The sequence below is a fragment of the Temnothorax curvispinosus genome, unplaced genomic scaffold, assembly GCF_003070985.1.
Source record: "Temnothorax curvispinosus isolate PA1 unplaced genomic scaffold, ASM307098v1 QBEX01014279.1, whole genome shotgun sequence".
Taxonomy (NCBI): Eukaryota; Metazoa; Arthropoda; class Insecta; order Hymenoptera; family Formicidae; genus Temnothorax; species Temnothorax curvispinosus.
Window position 1 is genome coordinate 109,995 of NW_020224059.1, and position 19,894 is coordinate 129,888.

The 19,894-nt window shown below is 34.4% G+C and overlaps 2 protein-coding genes across 2 annotated transcripts; one reads left to right on the forward strand and one right to left on the reverse strand.

Annotated features, from left to right (window-relative positions):
• Nucleotides 1-186: 186 nt before the first annotated feature.
• On the forward strand, nt 187-1,681 carry LOC112464511 (probable 28S ribosomal protein S6, mitochondrial). The gene is made up of 4 exons (XM_025031523.1): nt 187-373; nt 558-697; nt 880-1,041; nt 1,128-1,681. Exons 1-4 carry the CDS (start codon nt 329-331, stop codon nt 1,228-1,230), a joined length of 450 nt encoding a protein of 149 aa, XP_024887291.1. The 5' UTR covers nt 187-328; the 3' UTR covers nt 1,231-1,681.
• LOC112464510 (myophilin) lies at nt 1,240-18,777 on the reverse strand. The gene is made up of 4 exons (XM_025031522.1): nt 18,595-18,777; nt 3,624-3,760; nt 3,310-3,514; nt 1,240-2,691 (listed from the first exon to the last, which is right to left on the reverse strand). The coding sequence occupies exons 1-4, from the start codon at nt 18,646-18,648 to the stop codon at nt 2,521-2,523; spliced, it is 567 nt and encodes a 188-aa protein (XP_024887290.1). The 5' UTR covers nt 18,649-18,777; the 3' UTR covers nt 1,240-2,520.
• Between the last annotated feature and the right edge of the window lie 1,117 nt (nt 18,778-19,894).

Genomic DNA, 19,894 nt, shown 5'->3' on the forward strand with positions numbered 1-19,894 from the left:
GGTATATAAATGGTATCTGCACCAATCTGCACTACCTGCACACAAGGTGCGGAAACGCTTGCCGCGCAACAAGAAACGATGTGGTAGCCAATAAACTTGTGGTTCTTACGGAAAAACGGCATGTTGATTGGCTAATCGTTTTTTTTTTCCAAGCGTTTTCTAACCATCGATCCACACCAAATTTTTGGACGTGCTCTCGCAATCTATGTAGATTCATGTAATCTGTGATTTTCTGCGGGCGGAGAGATTCGTTTTGTTGAAATAATTATATTGTTATTAAAGTTTTCTGGAAATTGTTGAGTTAGAGTAATAAAAAAATTATACAAATATGCCTACATACGAAATGCCATTGTTGCTACGTATCATGAAAAAGGTATCGTGCTGTAACGTATAGGTTATGTTTTTCTCATCCCGGAAATAATAAAGATAGTTATGATAATCGTGTATGCGTGATATAATTTATTATTTCGTACAATAATACGTATGAATAACGTCAGATCTTTATCGGTTAAGAAGTGTATAAATTAATCAGTAAAGTATTCGATATGTGCTTGTAGCCGGAATTGGTAGCAACTTTAAAGAGAACAGCCGAAACGATATTCAATACCGGTGGTTTCATCAGAAAAATTGAAAATTGTGGGGTCAAGACACTTCCATGCAAAACGAGTATACATGGACGTGTTCATCACGAAGCAAAGTAATTATACTTATTAAGAGAATATTAATTGCCGCATAATTAAGCTGGCTCTGAATTGGGATAAACCAAATGCAATTGACAAATTATCTCTTTATTATTATATACTCAAGCAGAAGTAAAATATACATGGACATATTTTGTTCTACTTTGTATTTCTTATGTTTGTTTTTTTATATTTCCAGCCATTTTTTCATATATTTTGACGTACCGCCAAAAGTAATTGATAAAATTACAGATATATACCATAGAGATATCGATATCGTTAGATTAAAAATATTCAAACAAAGTGAACCAATTAACAAGGGATGTACGTTCCATGAAGAGATGTTACCACCACCGTACAGGTACGATTTGTAATCCTGCTTAACATACTTTGTAATGTGACTTGTGCAATGATTTACAATCAATATCCTATTTCTTATTTGTACAGGCCTGGCGTCCAGAAACTGATGGACATGGCAAAGAAACAGCGTCATAATAAACACGAATTCAAATACAACACTGGATTGGATTATTATCCATTCAATAAATAACTGAATGTATAGTTGTTGTATTTCTTTTATTGCAGTAGATCACACATTATATAGGACTTGAAATAAAATGTTTTAGAAAAGCCGAGCATATTAAATATTTCGAAAAGAAGATTAGTCGATCTGACTTACAGGGTAGAAGAATATTAAAAATGTAACATACAATTGTACTTCATCATAAGTAATATTTAATATAAAAATCACTTATTGATGTATCGTTTATTAACTCATATCTCAGCATTTTATGAAAAATTATTATTTCTCTAACCAATATATATTCAATATATATTTGTACAAAATACTTAATATATAATTATATATAATTATCTCTCGTGCAACACAAATTTGTAGAATCATTTGATTGGATCGTAACTTGAAATGTTCAATCGCAATAGGCGCAGCTAGCCGGTAACTCCCTTCGTTGTATACAATATACTTTGAAACATTCAACAATTATAGTGGCTATCCGAGCTAACGCTAACGCACAATATTCTTTGTTCCTTTGTATTGTGTAAGAATGTTTGTGTATTTTCTATCCTGAGAACTACACAGTCGCATTGTAATTCGTGAAATACAATAGCTTTGAATACATACTGGTAATGTATGTATATTATACGTAAGTAAAAAGGATTCACTTCGAATTGTCATAGAATCAAGAAACGAAATATAAAATATTACGTATTTCTCGAAGTGCTCATTTCAACATACTTTAATATAACATCGTATATTGATTCTGAATTATTACGTGATAGATTTGAAGAAAAAGTGATAACGAACAATGAAATTAAATAGTTTGTATTAATACGAAACAGGTACGGTTTAACCTTTGGATGCACGACCTAATAAAAATTTACAAAGACTCAAATAGCAAAAAATCAGTTTAATAAATCTTGGATTGAATAGATTTTTAATATCAAAACAGCTTAAGCTTTTTCTAAAAATTGTCTAAAAGAAGGAAAAGGTACTATCGATACAATTAGGATACAATAAAAAAAAATAGCAAATGCTGGTATGATCGGCATGAAAAATCCTCGTTATGCGTCCAAGGATTAAGTCGTCCTTTTCTCAAGTTATCTTGTATCACTTTTTTAATTTGAAGAATCTAATATCTTTATCTTTTTATCTTCTGTTATGAAGATATCTTACGCACCAGTATACTTCATTTTGGACCTCGTTAACATCTATTATGCGATATGCTACGTCTAAAGGAGTACTTGTTGCGGGAATAAAGGACAGAAGAGAGGTGAGAACAGAACGGTTTTTCCTCCCGGCGCGAATGCGGAAGGCAGATGTTTACATGTGTCTGGTGTTTCCAAAATTGATGCCGCTTTGATTGGCACCTTTATTACTGCCGTATTGTAGACTTATTACGCCTTGTCCGGCCCTCAGTTGTTCCTCCGTGAAATTACGTACATTCTTATCCGCTTCTTTAGGTCCGATGCTCGGTTTGCCGTAATTACCCGCCTGTAAAATTAAGTCTTATGGAATATCCAAATCGATATTTTCAAGATGTTATAAATTAAAGGGTAAAGTGCGTGTTAAAATGTGTCAAAACGCGTGATAAGAGCAAGGAACGATACCAATATGTAAATACTGATAACGCATCCATTTGTAGAGATGTATACAACAACAATAAGAGATAATGAATATTTGTATCAGGAAATTGAGATCTGTCTGCGTTACAGGCATAAATATAAATGATTTAACGCCCCTGTGATTAAGAATGATTAGCAATAAGATGTAGCATAGAAAATTTGATGCTCGTTTTCTTAAATAAAATTATATGTACATTAATTGATTCTATGCTCTTTAATGAGAAGTTGATTCTATATGTTACTCTTCTTTTTGAATTTTGAAATATTTGGTTAAGTGTGACAGATCAGACTTTACATGCAAGTTAAATAAGGTTTCCTGCTAACGAACTGAATAGCATATATTACTAGATTTAATTCGTAATATTTTAATTTTCACACGTCTGTTGTACAAAGATGTTTGATGTTCCAGCAGTTTTAACGAAGAAAATACTATAGATCGAAGTTTTAGCCACCCGGTATATCTGCGTTTGCGTTTATGGAATCGTACCTTCCTTCCAAGAGATTGTAAGCAAATAACTACGGAATTTAGATTCTGTCTTTCCCAGAGGTCTACGGTTTGGAAAGTCTCTTGCGGCGGTACACCTAATGACTTCGCAGCCTCCAGGAAGGCGTTTATATTCTCCATGCACTTGAAGGCCAGCGACGTCTTGTTAATTTTCTTCACCGAGCCCTCCTTGATGTCGTTCACCAGCCTAGCGGAAAAACAAAGTGCGATTAGCAAAAGCATTTTTAGCCTTACCGTATTTTCGGTAAAGGCTCTTCAAAAGCCGACCGCAGTTTTCCGATTTCTTCTTCAAATACCTGCAAAGCAGGATGCCGTCTTTTAGGATCTCGTAAAAGTTGTCCATATCCCCGTTGGTGCTTATGTTTTCGCCGGTGATCGTTTTGATCCATTCCAGACATTCCTGCGCGAGCTCCTCGCTGTACTTGCTATTGATCTGTAACACGAAGAAATTCATGCGTTATCCTCTGATGCAGAAATAGAGAAGGAAGGTGCCGTTTTCGAATTCTCGGGGGACGGCACGGTCAATGCTTCGGTGTTATGCGAAGTAGCCGGTTAATTAATTATACGATGTTCCAGTGTACCAAGTAATGCATCCTGTAGGGATTGCGACAAGAGCATTGCCGGAGTCACTGACCTAATCCATCGCAGCATCAGTTGTTCCTCCGATCTTTCTTGTAATACAGATACCGTCTTATTTTAAGGAATGCAAAGGACAAGCGCAAAAAATGAACGAAGATGCGCAATCTTTTTTATAATAATATTTTTATTTTTATTATTAAGAGCACAATAATTTCTATATTACAAAAAGATGGAGATTATTCGTGTCATGTATTTAACATTAGAACTACAAAGCAATCAAAATGACTGATTTGTAATTTTTTTTATAACGGCACATTTTCTAAGGTTTTCCTCATTGTCAGACTGAGGTGATTTTTGTTGCAATATGTAAAGGATTAATGTCCATTTCTACCAATGCCGATTAACTTTAATCTCGGTTTAACTTACTTTTTATTTCTTTCTAATTTTAAGAATTAGGGAAAGATAAAAAGCAAATTAAACCGAGATTAAAGTCAATCCGCATTGGTAGAAATGGACATAGATCGATCAATTACTTTTCTCTTTCATCCATTTTTTGTTTAAATATACATATAGTATATTGAAATAGTAGAAATAAAGGTGTACATTAATCGTCGGGACTTCGTGTTAATTGAATTTTAAATAATATGTAATAATTTTTCAAAATTATAGAATCTACTTTAAAATAAATTTGCCGGAGAATCAGTTATTAAATTTTAATTAAATTAAAATCGAATATTTTTTATGAAAGAGTGGGGCAACAATTAAATATTTCTATCCGGGCGGATGATTTTCCGTTTATATATGTATGATTGCCTAAAAAGGAGAGGTTTCTCTCCAAGCATGGACCGGCATTCATCTTCCGGCAGTATGCATATTCCGTTAGATATACGGTGCCTCGGATCGTGATGTACTTCGAGGGGACCAGTCATATAGAGGGTGTCCTACCACGCTGGCATGTTTTCTTTCATCTATAAGTTTTCGATCGATTCTTGTAAGAAAAAATTTTCTCCTCTCTGTTAAATCTGCATTTTTAATACTCTAATTTCAGATTAAAATCTATGTGCAATTAAATAAAAAGAAATTATATTATCTGCAGCTTTAAAATGTAACTTTAAGGTAGCTAGTACATCAGCGAAAACAAAGATTTTTGATTGGCATGAAACTATGTTATTCTATAGGGCATTATATGTGATCAGGGATTAATTCACGATTTTTTACTACGTAATTACGGAAATATAAGCATTCAATGTTGGTAAAGCATTATTAACAGTGCTTTTAAGTGATTAATTACTAGCCAAAAAATCACTTACAGTATTAAATTTCTATAAGGGATTTATACAATTAATGACCCAAAACTTTCAGAGTTATTTTTTATCATTATTATGATAGTTGAGAAACTTAGGATTATATTACACCCAATTTTTTAGATTTTTTATTACAGTCGTTTTGACGAATGTGAAGTTGGTACCCGCGTGTAAGACACTTCGTTTTTAATTAATTACCTGCATCTGGGATTAATTACATGGTGTTATTATACATTTCTGGAAACTAGAAGTTGCATGAAACAAGGTGATACCAAATATTTTTTAATACATTAATAAAAAAATTTTTTTGAGACTCTATTTTGACTCACTGCAACGCTGTAGCTACCTTAAGTGTGTAATTATTTGTAATTCACGGCTTATTAGTTATTTCGATAATTTTAGGACGAGGTAAATATCGAATTAACAGCGTGCAGAATATCTTGCATGCTACGCATTACGTGGGCGCGTTTCACATATGCATTTAATTATAATAATATACTGCATGTTCGGCCTCCCTGGCGACTAATATCCGCGCGAAAGTGTTTTTATAGCGGATGCTGTTTCAGATTTTTGGTGCGTCGCTTCACAGTGACGCGCGCACCAAATTCGATGCCAGCCCAAAACTATTTCTGCGGCATGTTTCCTCTGAAAACATTATCGCTCATAAAGAGCATAGACGCGTAATGTAACATCCTGGATGTATCTTATACAAAGGGTAGGTACACATTTCAAGCGTTTTCTTGGCAGATATCATCGTTCAAATTATTAACATTGTACAACATAACTTCACATAAACGCCTCTTGGTATTTTGTGAAAAATAATTAGCGATATAGCCAGAATATGAATTAATTGTATGTTTTCGCTACTCTTGTTTAAATTTAATTTGTGTTTCTTTACAAGAAAAATATTGATGTACATCATATAACTCATAATTTATAGTTGTCAGTATAGATTCTGTTGCGGTGCATCGAACGTCGGCAAATGTCGTGGACAATGCCGTGACACGAATCTCGTGCAGAGTATCCTCATGTTCGTTTACTTTCACCTGAGACGTCATCCAAACTGCCAGGGAATTAATTGGCATTCAACTTGCTCGTTCGAAACTTCCTTATACGTACACGTTAAGTCATTTAACGATTTCAACAGTTTCACCGACAGCTTCTCGGAGCAAATAAGGATACTGCATAAGTTGAGTATCTAACACATCCAGCAAATTTAAGTCTCCCATAATTGTATTCTACACCTATTTTGTATAATATCAACTTATTGAAAGAATTCTTCCTAATATTATACTTAACATTTTTTAATGCTTTATGTCGTTTAAAAAATATAAATATCTCTTACAGCATAAAACTACATATCTTTTGGTTCAGGCCTGTATTAATTTTAATTAAATAAAAAACTTTTCTTTAACTTGCTTATTCGAAACTTCCTTGTATATATAATTTAAATTTCTTGTTTTCTATTGTACTCTATGTAATATCAACTTATTAAAAAAATCCTTCCTATTATATTTAACACTGTTAAATGCTTTATATCGTTTACAAAATATAAATAATTTACGGCATAAAGCTAAATATCTTTCGGTTTATGCATAAATGGCCTGCATAAATTTCTAAAATTATTAAAGATGAGACGCTTTATATTTGATATAATTTTAAAGTTTCAATTTCGTAAAAAAAAATCGCTATGTGCGATTCGGTTAAAGCGTTAAAGTCTACACGCGGTCGTTTACTTTTGTACGCGTCCCGCATAGTTGCACATTCCTCCTCGACGATTATCGGAGCGCTTTCTTTTAAAGAGTAGCCGTCGCGATACCGCGGTCACAATGTGGAACGCGATCGCTTCTATATTTAGGCATTAAGTAAGCGCACGATAATTTCATTAACGTGAAAAGAGAGTGACAAGCGAGGGCTTTTAGTATACGCGCGAAAGGCGTGTGACACTTTGGATCGCGTGCTTTTTTTCTGAAGTGACGATAACGGTGGTCGTCTGCCTCATGTTGAAGCCACCGCCTAACTTTACGCGATTAAATATTTCATCATCGCTAAAAAGATTTTATGGCATTGTTTACTTCTAAAATGTGATATTATAAATTATGATATTATGAAGTGGATCGATAATGAGATACACGCAACTGTCTTTAATAAGAGGCTTCAAATATTTCGTTGATAAAGGAACACGTTCTTTTAATATAATAATCTCCTTGTTATTGTGGAACTGTTTTAATGTTACAGTAAAGGTAATAAAATATAGAATTCGATATAGGAAAGCAATATTCGCGCATAGTGACAATTCTCTGTACATATGTGATATCATCGGATAACTGTCTATCTTTCTCTTATCAGTATCAAGGCTGTAAAGCTTGTAAAAATAATCAGTAAATATGTTATAGTAAATTATGCCGGCGAGTAATATTCAAAAATTAAAAGAACAAACGTAATAAATTTTTTGAACAATTTTTTTTGTTAATTCCAGTACGTATTACAAATTTCTTACTTTTTTCTCAATTTGCGAGTGATTATAAGTTTGACTTTTAATGTATCAGACATATAATGTATTAGAGGAACTTTTGGTAAAAGCAAAAGAATTCGTAATTACAAGGCAGAAACAAGAGAGTCGCGGTAGAAACTTTAGAAACGCTAACAAGAATACCGTGTAGTTTTTAAAACGCCGACGATCTAATCTGTGACAAGGCTTTATCTCGTAGAAAGCTTTGTACAAATAATTCGACTCAACGACGCGATTAGAACCAACAGCTATCGTATCAGGTTCCAAGAGAGGGACAGAGGAGGAGGAGGGAGTATGTCGTAGCCCTTATGCCAAGACGGACGGCAAAAGGAGAAATATAGAGAAAGGGTGTGACGCGAAGCTATACGGATGCCTCCTCTCGGCATACCGTACGATCTTGAGGTCCCGAGCTCTCTCTGAACAGGCCCCTAAAGCACGAAGGGCGTGGAGGGCCCCCATAGAAATTATGCGAGGGTCACCCGCGTGGTCGCATCACAAAGGTGCGCTGTCACGAAATTTAGATGCATCCTAAAGCTGCGGAGGAAATTTATGCTCTGTCGTATAAAATCCGTCATCATTATTAGAAGGCTCAAAATCGGTTCGCATTAACGTGAAAAAAACCGGCTTTTTTTTTACTTTTCGGAAACCGGCTTTTTGTCCATCGTTGCGTTTGAATATTTCAAAATTTATATACAGCAGTCATCGGTAGGTTGCACTTAGGTACGAAACGGTATGAAATGTACGGCTTTTTCGCGGATTGAAAATATTCCGACAATCAATTAGCCACTACGAAAAACTGCACGATGTGAAATCATGTTGCAGCTGGATAGTAGGCATTATGATTAGCGAGATTTGCAGGATTTATCAAGATTATATATTGTATCATGATTGCGTAGATTAGAACTTTTTCGTATGAAATGGAAGCGAAGTATCGGCTGATTTATCAAAAGATAATTCTCACTCGATTGTTCTACGTAAGTGATTTAAGTACTTACGTATAGATAATTATCAAAGTCCATGAACCGGTAATTTTGATCTTTTTAAATCTCAAATTGGCGACGCAAATCATAATTTAGAGAAGTCAACTTAATAATTCATATGAGCATTAATATTTTGAATATTTAATTTAGTATAATATTTCCGAAAACATTTAAATTGCCATTTACTGTATAAATACATGTGAATGTAAATTTTTAATATTAAATGTGTATATCTTTAATACTAATTCTATTTCAAAGGATCAAAGTAAAAGGAAAATATATATGTATTATAAATTCTAAATATAATATAACGTGATAATTTAGCTGGCACATATCCTTTAAAAATATTCAGTTTAATTTTAATTGAATCTAATCGTAACTTAATCTAAGAAAATTGATATTATGTCATATTTATTTATAGAATAAGGAAAAGTTTTTACAGTTGTTAGTGTTCCACATTGAAAAATTAATATGCGGGCTTGGCTTTTTCTAGCTACGTCGTTAGCGCGATAAGAGTGCGAAATGCTCGCAATTAAAAAATTACCATTGGCGTTTCCGCCATGTGCCTCCTGTAGCTACGACATTGACGCTGTGTAATGACATGCTCACACGTTCACGGTCGCGAGAATTAGGTCAGAGGCATATGCTGCTGTCAATGAAGCACAGGCCAGATTGAACAAATTGCTATGTCGCGATGAGTCGGAGTCGTTTTATTTGTTAACTAGACTGATCGTAATCTTGCCAGATGCTTGATAGCCAACTCAATATCGAAACGTCTTAGTTGCAACCAAGATAAATTATTTTTGCGCGTGTGTGTGTGTTAAATTATTTAGAATTTATAATACATATATACTTTTCTCTCATTTAGATCCTTCAAGAATGCTAGTAGTCGTAACGTGCAAGACTTGTGTTTTGCTAACCATGTTAAAATCCTCTCTCTAAAGAAAGGGCTCGTGTGTTGTCCTTAAAAGGTGCAGGCTCGTTACGAGCGATCGAACTTATCGTGAATCGATGCGACACGTATACGCATTACCGGTAAAATTGTTGACCCACTTTGTAAGGTCGATCAATTGCATAATCCTTACGCGGCTTATTCGCATATACGTGCTTCTCGAGAAGTTCTTAAATGTACGCTGTAAGCGAAGGTTGCCCGGTTGCTCTTGGCCGTATAAGGACCTCTAAGCGCGAAGAGAGCAGCCAGTTTCAAAGAATATCGCGGCTCCGCGTGTCTTGAAGGATGATAAAAAGAGCATGTTATTCTGCATTGATAAACTGCTGTTATTAAATAGAATCATTCTTTCTTTTGTTACTTTCAAATAGAAATCGAATATTTCTAGATTTCTTTTCCGACATATTAATCGTAGTTCTTTTTTCATTACTTTTCGGATTATTTTGAATTTACGTAGACTATATGTATCAGAATGTAATCAACGATTGAAGTCCATCATTAAATGGAAACTGTTAAAATCTTAATTTAAACCTATTGAGAAATATGGTGAAACATTCTTGGTTCATGTACCTCAGTATATCTCAGAAAAAAAAAAAAAAAAAAATACACACAATCTCTTCTTGTTAATCAAAAAATAATGATAAAAATACAGTTAGCCAGCTATTCCGTTAAATTTGGAAAAACTATTTTAGTTCCCATAAGTTGTAATATACTTTCGTATTTCAAATTGATTGATCATGAGTTCTTTCATTAGAATTAATCAATAATTATTTATCAGATTGAATAGACTTCAGATGTGATTTATTTCACGGTCCGTTGTTAAATGCCACTTAATTGCTTCTTGCCTGTAAAGAACTTTCAAATAAGACAAAGCTCGCTTCGTTTATTCATTACGGATTATGCTAGTATAAGCTATATATATATAAGCAACAGACATTCGATAGATACATTTAATTTCGTATTTATGAATTATTATGGAATCCATAATTCATATACCACAACATGCCGCAAATCACAGTCTGACTTATTTGTATGCAATTATGTAATTCAATTAGTATCAAAATTTGGTACCAAGTCACGCGAAACTGACTCGATTAGTTAACCGTCGATGTATTATTCTGACTCGACCTACCGGACCTACGTCAGAATGTGTAAGTGTGTGTACACAAGTTTCCATACAGTCTGGTCATTTAAGAACTTGAATACATATTGGGATATTCATCATGGCGATTCACAGAATAACGTCATCTTTAAATTCACTCGCGAACACGATCTCGCTGAGGTTTTGCACGTTATAAGAAACTGCATTCTCGCTTCGTGTATGAATGAGTAATAAGAAAATGTGCGAGGGTCAGAATTCAAGGCAGCAAACGTGCGTATATGTATTTTATAATTTTTATTTGATGTCTTTTAATTCTCAATATATTTCCGTTCCAAATATTCTTTTTCTATATAAAATATACATTAAATATATTACATTCATTTGTTTAATTATTAATTATAAATATAAAATATGAATAGAAACAATTTCGTATTACAGGGAATTTTGTGCACGATTCTGTCTCGATTGTACGAGCTCTCGCAAGAATCATGGGAACCCATAGTCACTAATTGAGAAGAATGCAAGTAGGCCGAAACGAGGGGTTCCTGCCGAGGTCACACAGTGAGCTCTTCGAAACTCGGTCATCCTGTGCTCTCGATAGTTTATTCACAGTTCCATCACAGTCAACGACGATGGATTATATAGTCAAATTATTCATGCAATCGCATCAAGTGAGTTTATGCCACAGAAAAGCAGATCTTCAAATGAATAGTCAAGAGTGCATTAAAGATATCCGGATGCCTCATTCACCTGCAATTCTTTCATTGGAAATCAGTATAACGAGCTAACTAAAGGAATATCGTAATATCGATTACGTGATACAGAATTTATAGTTTTCTTGATTTGATTTCTGCAATTTATTTCCACTTTTATTAGTATATTCTCGCAATATTCATTTACAATTTTGTAAGACTTTTCAAGACATAACTTCTGTTTTTCTTTCTACTTTAATTATCGATAAAACTGTCTCTTTTCGATAATTTTCTAAGACACATTTAAATAATTAAAATTGTAGAATTGACTTTAATATGTCATTAAATTTTTTCGGAGAAATTATACACGCAAGTTAGTGATATTTGCGAATTTTATTTTTCTTTATACATTTCGTCATGTCGCTTTAAATTTCCGTTTCGCCAGTTTGGCCTAGTTTCAGATTAACTATTAAGTACTCTTTTTTTCTCTTGCACATAGTTCGAATTTAACGATCGGTGTTCAAATAAAGTTGTTACATACGGGAGTGGCCGAGTAATCCACTTGGAGGGAAAATGTTTACTCAAGTATACGTATAGTAAATAAAGTATATACGTAATACGTGCGAAATATCGATAATTAAAACTGTCTGCAGCAGGGTTTATGTCATCCGGCGGTAGAGTATGACATAAGAAAGAAGCTATGCTGGAATGAGTCACAATGTGGAGAAAGTTTTCTGGTAGGATGAATCGCGCGATCTGCGTTACGACGTTTTCATAATACTCTAATCTGTCCATCAGAGTTAACTTTGTGATTAAGAGCTTCCTCTAACGACATCGTTTCCTATAGGTAAATACTTATGTATTCTTAAGCTTGGTAAGACATGTAACAAAATTTAAATCAGATAAAAATGTTCATGCATAAGTAATGAGTAATAGTTAAAGGGTTAAAGATTTTATGTTACATTCATATTGATTAATGAAAGCCAATATGCTTATAAGATATCGTGTCATATGAGCCAAGACTACAATCACAAAATGTAAATTATAATATTCTTTCCCTATATTTCCCTATATTAATGTTGCGAAGAAGAGAGAATAGGGAGGAGGATAAAAGGAATGGGCAAAATAAAAATGTGAAATCGTTTTATCTCCTAATTCTGATCATGTAATGCACTTTCGAAGTATCAAATCGTAGGCGATAATACTTCTATCAGCTCTATAATACCTCTCAAATGAGTCGAGTGCGATTACGGCATTCTGTGAATTCATGATTCGATTTACTTGATAGGATTAATCAATATATTACGTTTTAGTTGGCTAATATTTCGAAGATGAGTCATCTTCGTCGCATTAGAGTAATTAATCCGACATGCGCGTTGCTTATATACTTATAAATATATACTTAAAATTATATTATAATATAATTATAAGTACACATTTATGTGTTGTTTATATATCTGCGTTAAATATTATAAGTGTATATTTATATTGTGATTTTGCACATCAATAGAATACATTGTACAGAAATATCTTCACACAATTTCTATCATCTACGTATTGTTTAACCAAATTGATCAAATCTTTTCTTAGAAAGTATCAAGAAATATAAGTATTAATAATAACATTTTTTAATTGTAAGTGACCAATAACGGAGTTACAGATATACAAATCAATTGACTAACACTGCCTTCTTTTATACTTTAATAAAATTTTAATTTTTGATTTATTATGATCTTTATGATCTTTTGCACGAAAACATTGTCCATAGATTGTCGAATGACTATTTGCTGTTCGTATAGAAAAATGCATAAGAATGATAAGGCGTATGCAAGAAAATCCTTATTCGTCATTATTCGCTCCTAAAACGGAAACCACTTTATTCTACTTCCGGCCGTTAATACAGATATCCTCTACGGGGATGAAGCATATCTATTTTTAGACTACGGATATAATACCACACATTCATCGTATGGTATTCGTAGAAAGAACTTCACCCATCGGTGAGTTACCATAAAATTATATATTTCGAAGAAGATTACTATAAAATAAACTAATAATTGGAAATTAATTGCAATAAAAGAGACAAACGAATTGCAAGAAATATCTATCTGGAAAGTAAAAAAGTTATTTCTCTATTATTTCTCGCAAATAATGATAAAGCAAAAAGTATTAAAAAATGACACTTTGGGATAAATAATATATTAAAAGAGATCGATCTTTCGCGCATGTCACTTACAGACGCTAATTTCCGCCAATATTTGTTAGCCACCGTAAAGTCACAAACGTATATGTCCGCGATGCAAAATTGCAATGCAGAATGCGCTGAATTGTTTGCTCGACTCGACCACGATAGTAATACTAGCTGCGATATTCAAGGAGTGCTGACAAAGGCTGTGTCACGCCCGCGATAATATTCGCCTCCGTGTCAATAAACGAAAACGGTTTTTTATTTCTTAATTTGACCGTTTCTTTCAAGGAAAATATTCGCTCAAGATCGCGACGCCTGTGATATTATGAGGTTGGTGTCAGTCTTTATCACATATATAAGTATCTATTTCTCTGCGTTAGCTGATACAGACAGGCACATTGAACCCCCAGCAATTATGGGAAGTGGTCATGGCTCAGGGCTTTTAACTTATAACGATAATTACGTGTCCAACGCTACCTTGGAATTATATTATGTGTCTTAGATTAGGCTGTATTTACGGATTTAATCATAACGTATTTTATAATCAACGTTCACGCCTGTTCTGTGAATTAATGATACTTTTTCTATATATTTTCTATATATTTTTAGCTATTAATAATAACTGCTAACGACATTTTTTACTATTATATTACTAACTCTAATAATTTTCATCTAACAATAAGTAATATTTTTTGTTTCTGTTGTATACAGAGAAATCATTATCTTGCTACATACTCACTGGATATTGTATCATGATATGTGATGAATAGATAACGATTTCTTACGAAATTGTTTTACGCATTAATGTTCCTTTTTCCATGTAAAAATTGTAATAAGAGATCGCAACATTCGTTCTATCTTTCTTTTTTAAAGTTAATGGATTTTGTAGAAATACCAATCGCGAAAAAACATGAATTTCAAATATGAAATAAAGTTTGTTTTTTCCTTGCGAGACGTCTCGTATGGCAGTTCAAAATATACAGCGTCACGGTTAATCTTAATGCATACGTCGCGACGTTCTGAGACAAATGATTTCGTACCGGTGAAGTATAACGAGCTGGCTCGAACTGCATTCCGCAGACGATAAGCATATCTTGGTTCGTAATGAGTGCGAGCCTCCCCACAAACTTCGCGACGAGTGTCTTTAAGTATTCCGAATCGCAAAATATTCTCGCTTCAACAACTTCCTCATTCCCTCGTTAAAATGTAGTTTGTTTACGATTGTAATTAACTGCTAATTATCATCAATCGTTTTAGAAGATGTAAAAAAAATGCAAATTTTTCAGTTATAGAAAAAGAATATATCTTGTAAAAATTGTGTAATTTTTTTATCAAGGAAATTAATACAATTCAAATGTAATTCGAGTAACTTAACGTATTTTTAATCTCTTCGCGAATTTTTAATATGGAATATCTGTATTCAGGAAGAGATACTACAACAGTACAATAGCGCAAGTGTTGTGATAAATTCACGAGTTTATCAATTTCACAATAGAATTCAGGAAACCGTAGCTTGGAGGAAGGAAAACGACTGATAAAAATTCTCTATCCACGTATGCGGTAACATATTCAGTATATTTCTGTCCGGCATTGATTATTAAGTGCAAATCTTCTATTTTTCTTAAGAAAGATTATGTGTACATGCTTCTAGTACTTGAACTATTCGATACAAGAATATTTAAAAAATAATCCAAGTTGAAGAAATTACTAATAAGGGAAAACTTTCTCATACATAAAAAAATGTGCTTCCTCATTGTCATTAAATATTCAAATAATCTATAAATAAACAGATTAAAGCTAAAATATGGCTCAAGTTAGAATAGTTACTTATTTAACGCAACTTCATGTACATTCGTAATTATTGTTCTTTTAAAAAATGCGCATAAAAATGTACGTAATATTTAAGTTATTAATTTACTAAATATAATACAACTCATCAGCTTTCCATGAGAATTAGTTACGGAATAAATTTTACGCTTTGCAACACCACAAAATTAATGCTATAAATTAGCACACGAATTTTCTGCAATGCCTCTCGAGGGGTAAGAGGTAAGGCAGTCGAACATTAGTCACGCGCGAAGGAAGATATGAGAACTATCGGGCTCTCATTGCGGAATAGCGCAATTTCGAGTGCGATATCGTGCTGCACAAAAAATGCATGAGAAGGTACCGCGAGAAGAGAGAGAGAGGGGAAGGGGCGCAGGACGAACGGCCGAAGAAGTGTACCATGGCCAGCGGGTTTCGCGAGGGACGCTCCCTTCTTCGGCAACTGGGTCTCATTTTAATTCCCCTCGAAAGAAACGACCGCGTAGCAGCTGTTGCCGCTTACGAAACGCGCGTGCATCGCTGAACTCCGCGGGATATCCGAGGTGAGAAAAGGTAATCGATTTTGCGATTCGGAATGAGAACACGCATTTTCGAAATGTACATGCGTGCAAATGCAATTTTTTCAAGAAAATAACAGTGTATTTGTATATTGATGAAACTTAGTTGTAATAACTTTTAGTCCTTAAATTAATTAACGTCACGAATTGTAGGAACACTCGACTTCGATTCAAGTTTCGATCATTTCTTAATGGAAATGTAGAGATATTGAAGTGCACCGAAATGTCCCCTTCGAATAAAATCAAATTCTGGTGTTGCACGCGTCATTTTCGTTTTTCTCGATTTTATTTCAATTCCGTGAGACATTTGCATCGAAATCGTATGCGATTATTTATCGCGATTGTTCACATGTCGAATGCGTAACACAAAATTTACATAAACTACTTTTGCATCCTTAACATTCAAGTATGTTTGTAAAGTGGTTAATAGTTTTTCCGCGGAGAATTTATTCCCTGTGTTCAGCAGATTATATAATAATGATGTTTCCGTGAAATTGCGGTATTTTGAACATGCTTTGCGTCTGAGGTAATTTTGTTACATAAAAAAAATATCAGTGACACATTTAACTTTATGTAATCATATATTTAAAATTTTGTATTTCTTTAATCAAATTTTGCAAGATTATTGTATCGTAACGGTTGAGTTACACTTTAATAAATTTGTGACACTGTAATAAATTGCGACACTCCATTTTCAATTAATTCTCGACGATTTTTCACAAGAAGGACTTTACCGCCAATTATTTTCTTAAAAACTGCTTTGCTTTGTATCGTACACACTCAAATGGAGACTATTTACTGAAGGACATTTGAATGAACATGATCTAAGTACATGGGTTTGTATCATAAAGTAACGTATGGCTGACGAGAATCGCTTCGTCTCGGAATCGTGAAACCGAGCGAATGTTAAAGCGCAGGTTTAAACACAGCTGCGAGATAAACGACACGCCTGCTTGGAGCTTAACACAAAGGTTCGCCAGGCTGGATTACTATGTCGCGAATTTTTGCCAACTGTTGCGCGCGTTTCCTGTTTCTCACTCGTGCAACGATATTCGGAAAACTGCGGCGCGTATCAAAATTGTCGAGAATCAATCTAAACGGTAAAATTACATCTAAGAATTAAAATTGCATTAAGCGCGATATGTTAAATAAAAGGTTTGTTTAAAATTGTTTATAAAATCTGAAATAGTTTATCGTGCATTCCTCTAGTATTTTATTTTATTATTGATGCGAACTTCTTGGTGATCGATTTATCGGCACGCAGTTGGATAATGTAAACACGAGGTACGTGAACGAATGCGAGGATACGAATAGCGATAGTTCGCTTCGTTATTTACTCGCACATTGTGTTGGTATGTAAAGTCCAAATTTTTTTTGCAGTAACTGTACATTTGACAAGAAAATTATCATTACGAAAACGACACAGAGTAGAGCTACAACGCAAAAGAAGTGAAGTTTCCCGTTTTTTTAACACATTGTTGACTGGGCGTTTTATGCAGAAATGCCTGTGGCCGACTCTATTTTACATTTTAGAAACTTTAACGGGAATAAAATTTCGTTTATAATGTATAAGAGAACAGAAAAAAACAACAAGTGAAAGATAAATTACAAATTTTCTAATATAGACCTTATCAATTTTTATCCTCTAATATATATAATAATAATATATATATATATAATAACTTTAATTTATCGATTTAATATGAGTGAACTCGTTAATGACGTTCGGGCAACAAAAAATACATTGATACATTAACACATTTTCAGTCAATAATGTGTTAACAACTGTGAAACAAAGTACAAACTACCGTAAAATGTAAACTGCTATACATAATGCTATACATAAAAAATAGAAGAGATTTAATATATCTCAGTCAAAATATCTTTGTGCTTGATTTTATTTCGATAAAATAATGATTACTTGATTTCCAAAATCAGCAAGATATAAAAACGATTGTTATTCTGCCATTTAAAATCGTAGAACGATGGAGTATAAATCATCGTAATTTGAAATTTAAGTGACACAGGGTGACACTAATTTAGCACAACAATTTTTTTACGTTAGCGACAGTCAACGCGAATGGGGCTCCTCGACATATCTCGCATTACCACAGCTTCAACCCTGTCATCCCTGAATCATCTCCGAACTCTCCCCCATATCCTATCTCGAAATAGGTCAGTGAGAACAAACATACATATCAGTGAGGGTTACGATAATTATAATCGACTTAGCGGTCATTATTACAACAATATGCACTGGAGGACACATATAGCTGTCACTTCAATTTTATAATGCCTAATTAACTTGGGTGATCGAGGGATGATCTAGCGTCGCAATTTATCCCAATTTGATCCAGCCACCCCGGCCAGACGATACCATTCACGGACGCGCATTTACCAGTTTACGAGCGGAGCCTGCGCGGAAATGCATCCCTCAGTAGGTCGAGTCCACGCGTCCCGCGTCAAAGTGAGGGCAAGGGGGACGGGTGGAGGCAAGCGGGGAGGGTAGTTGTTGACTAGGTCAGGGTGGCAGAGATGCCAGCGACCGTTGCGTACGTTGACGCCGAGTTTTCTCACCTTTCTCTGCGCCTCCGCGGCGAATCCCGACTTGGCAGCTCGGTTACAGGCCATTTTTTTTTCGTCGCCTTCAAGGGGCGCTCGCAGGACGGTGAAAATCCGAGAGGGGGTTAATCAGCCGTAACACGAGGGTACCCACGTTCACACTCCGGCGGACGCGACTCGACTGTGGCGGGAGACCGGCGACGAGACGACGGCGACGGCAACACGTTCCGCCGGAGTTCCTGCGACGCGCCCGACGATTGGCCGCGGACGAGTATTGAGCTTTCGTCCGCGACACACGTGACCTCCGTTCTCCAAACCCGCCGACGGAGATGACGTCAGACGACGAGCGGATTCCTGGAGGCGAAGAAGACCGCGGGCCCCCGTGTTTCGCGACGTTTTTCTTCAATTCGCGCGAATCTTTAAATCAAAATAAAATATAGCAGAGTATGCCTTGCATGTGTCAAAATCGCTACATTTTGAATATCACTTAATATCCGGTATAGTGTTTTGTATTTATATATCTTTCTTAACCCGGGAATGAATGTCTGATTTTTTTTGCATAAAACGGTTTTGCACAATATTGGGGTGATTTTTACACTCCAATTTAAAAAAGTCATTGTTATCAATTACATATTGCCTATTTTTGATTGTTCTATAACACATTAGTATTTGACGGGAATATGTGTGGATCAAAAAAGTGTTTTATTAAATACAATAACTTTATTCGAAAGAATAATACACATATACGAATTGTCTCCATAAGTAACTTATTACATATACTGTGTGTAATAAATTATTTATGGACACAATCCGTACTTGTGTATTATTCCTTTGAATAAAATTATTATAAGAAAAGGGCTGGGTATGGAAATACTTTTTTGATCCATTATATAGATTTGCTCAACGTTTTCTGAAAATAGTAAAGAGAAACCAAAGAAATATAGATATATATATATAAATAGAAGAAGCACATTAAAATTACTGCGACGTAAGCTTAATTTTTTAGATAGAGTTTAAAAAATCACCCTAGACGCTCGTTGTTGGGTTAATATTTTAAACTCTTCGCCAAAAAATGTGTCCTAAATGGCATTGGTAAATACTTTATCAGTAAATAAATGTTTTAAATAATACAGAAGAAACTTTGCACTCCCGATGCAGCTTAGAAATTTCGCTACATTAATACATCTAACCGAAAATTCAGATCATCTTTGGTATTTCTTTTTTAACTAGGTTGAAGATGACGTCAGGGTCGGAATTCCTGGAACTGACCTGATACCGTCTGGGAATTCAAAACCTAATATAGTTTCGTGATTGA

What these genes read in the sequence shown, in the direction of transcription:
- LOC112464511 (XM_025031523.1), top strand. Translation starts at nt 329, where the DNA reads ATGCCTACATACGAAATGCCATTGTTGCTACGTATCATGAAAAAG. An exon ending in CGTGTTCATCACGAAGCAAA is followed by an intron (nt 698 to 879) that starts GTAATTATACTT and finishes TTATATTTCCAG; the next exon opens with CCATTTTTTCATATATTTTG. An exon ending in ATGTTACCACCACCGTACAG is followed by an intron (nt 1,042 to 1,127) that starts GTACGATTTGTA and finishes TTATTTGTACAG; the next exon opens with GCCTGGCGTCCAGAAACTGA.
- LOC112464510 (XM_025031522.1), bottom strand. Translation starts at nt 18,648, where the DNA reads ATGGCCTGTAACCGAGCTGCCAAGTCGGGATTCGCCGCGGAGGCGCAG. An exon ending in CCGCGGAGGCGCAGAGAAAG is followed by an intron (nt 3,761 to 18,594) that starts GTGAGAAAACTC and finishes TTCGTGTTACAG; the next exon opens with ATCAATAGCAAGTACAGCGA. An exon ending in TACAATCTCTTGGAAGGAAG is followed by an intron (nt 2,692 to 3,309) that starts GTACGATTCCAT and finishes TTAATTTTACAG; the next exon opens with GCGGGTAATTACGGCAAACC.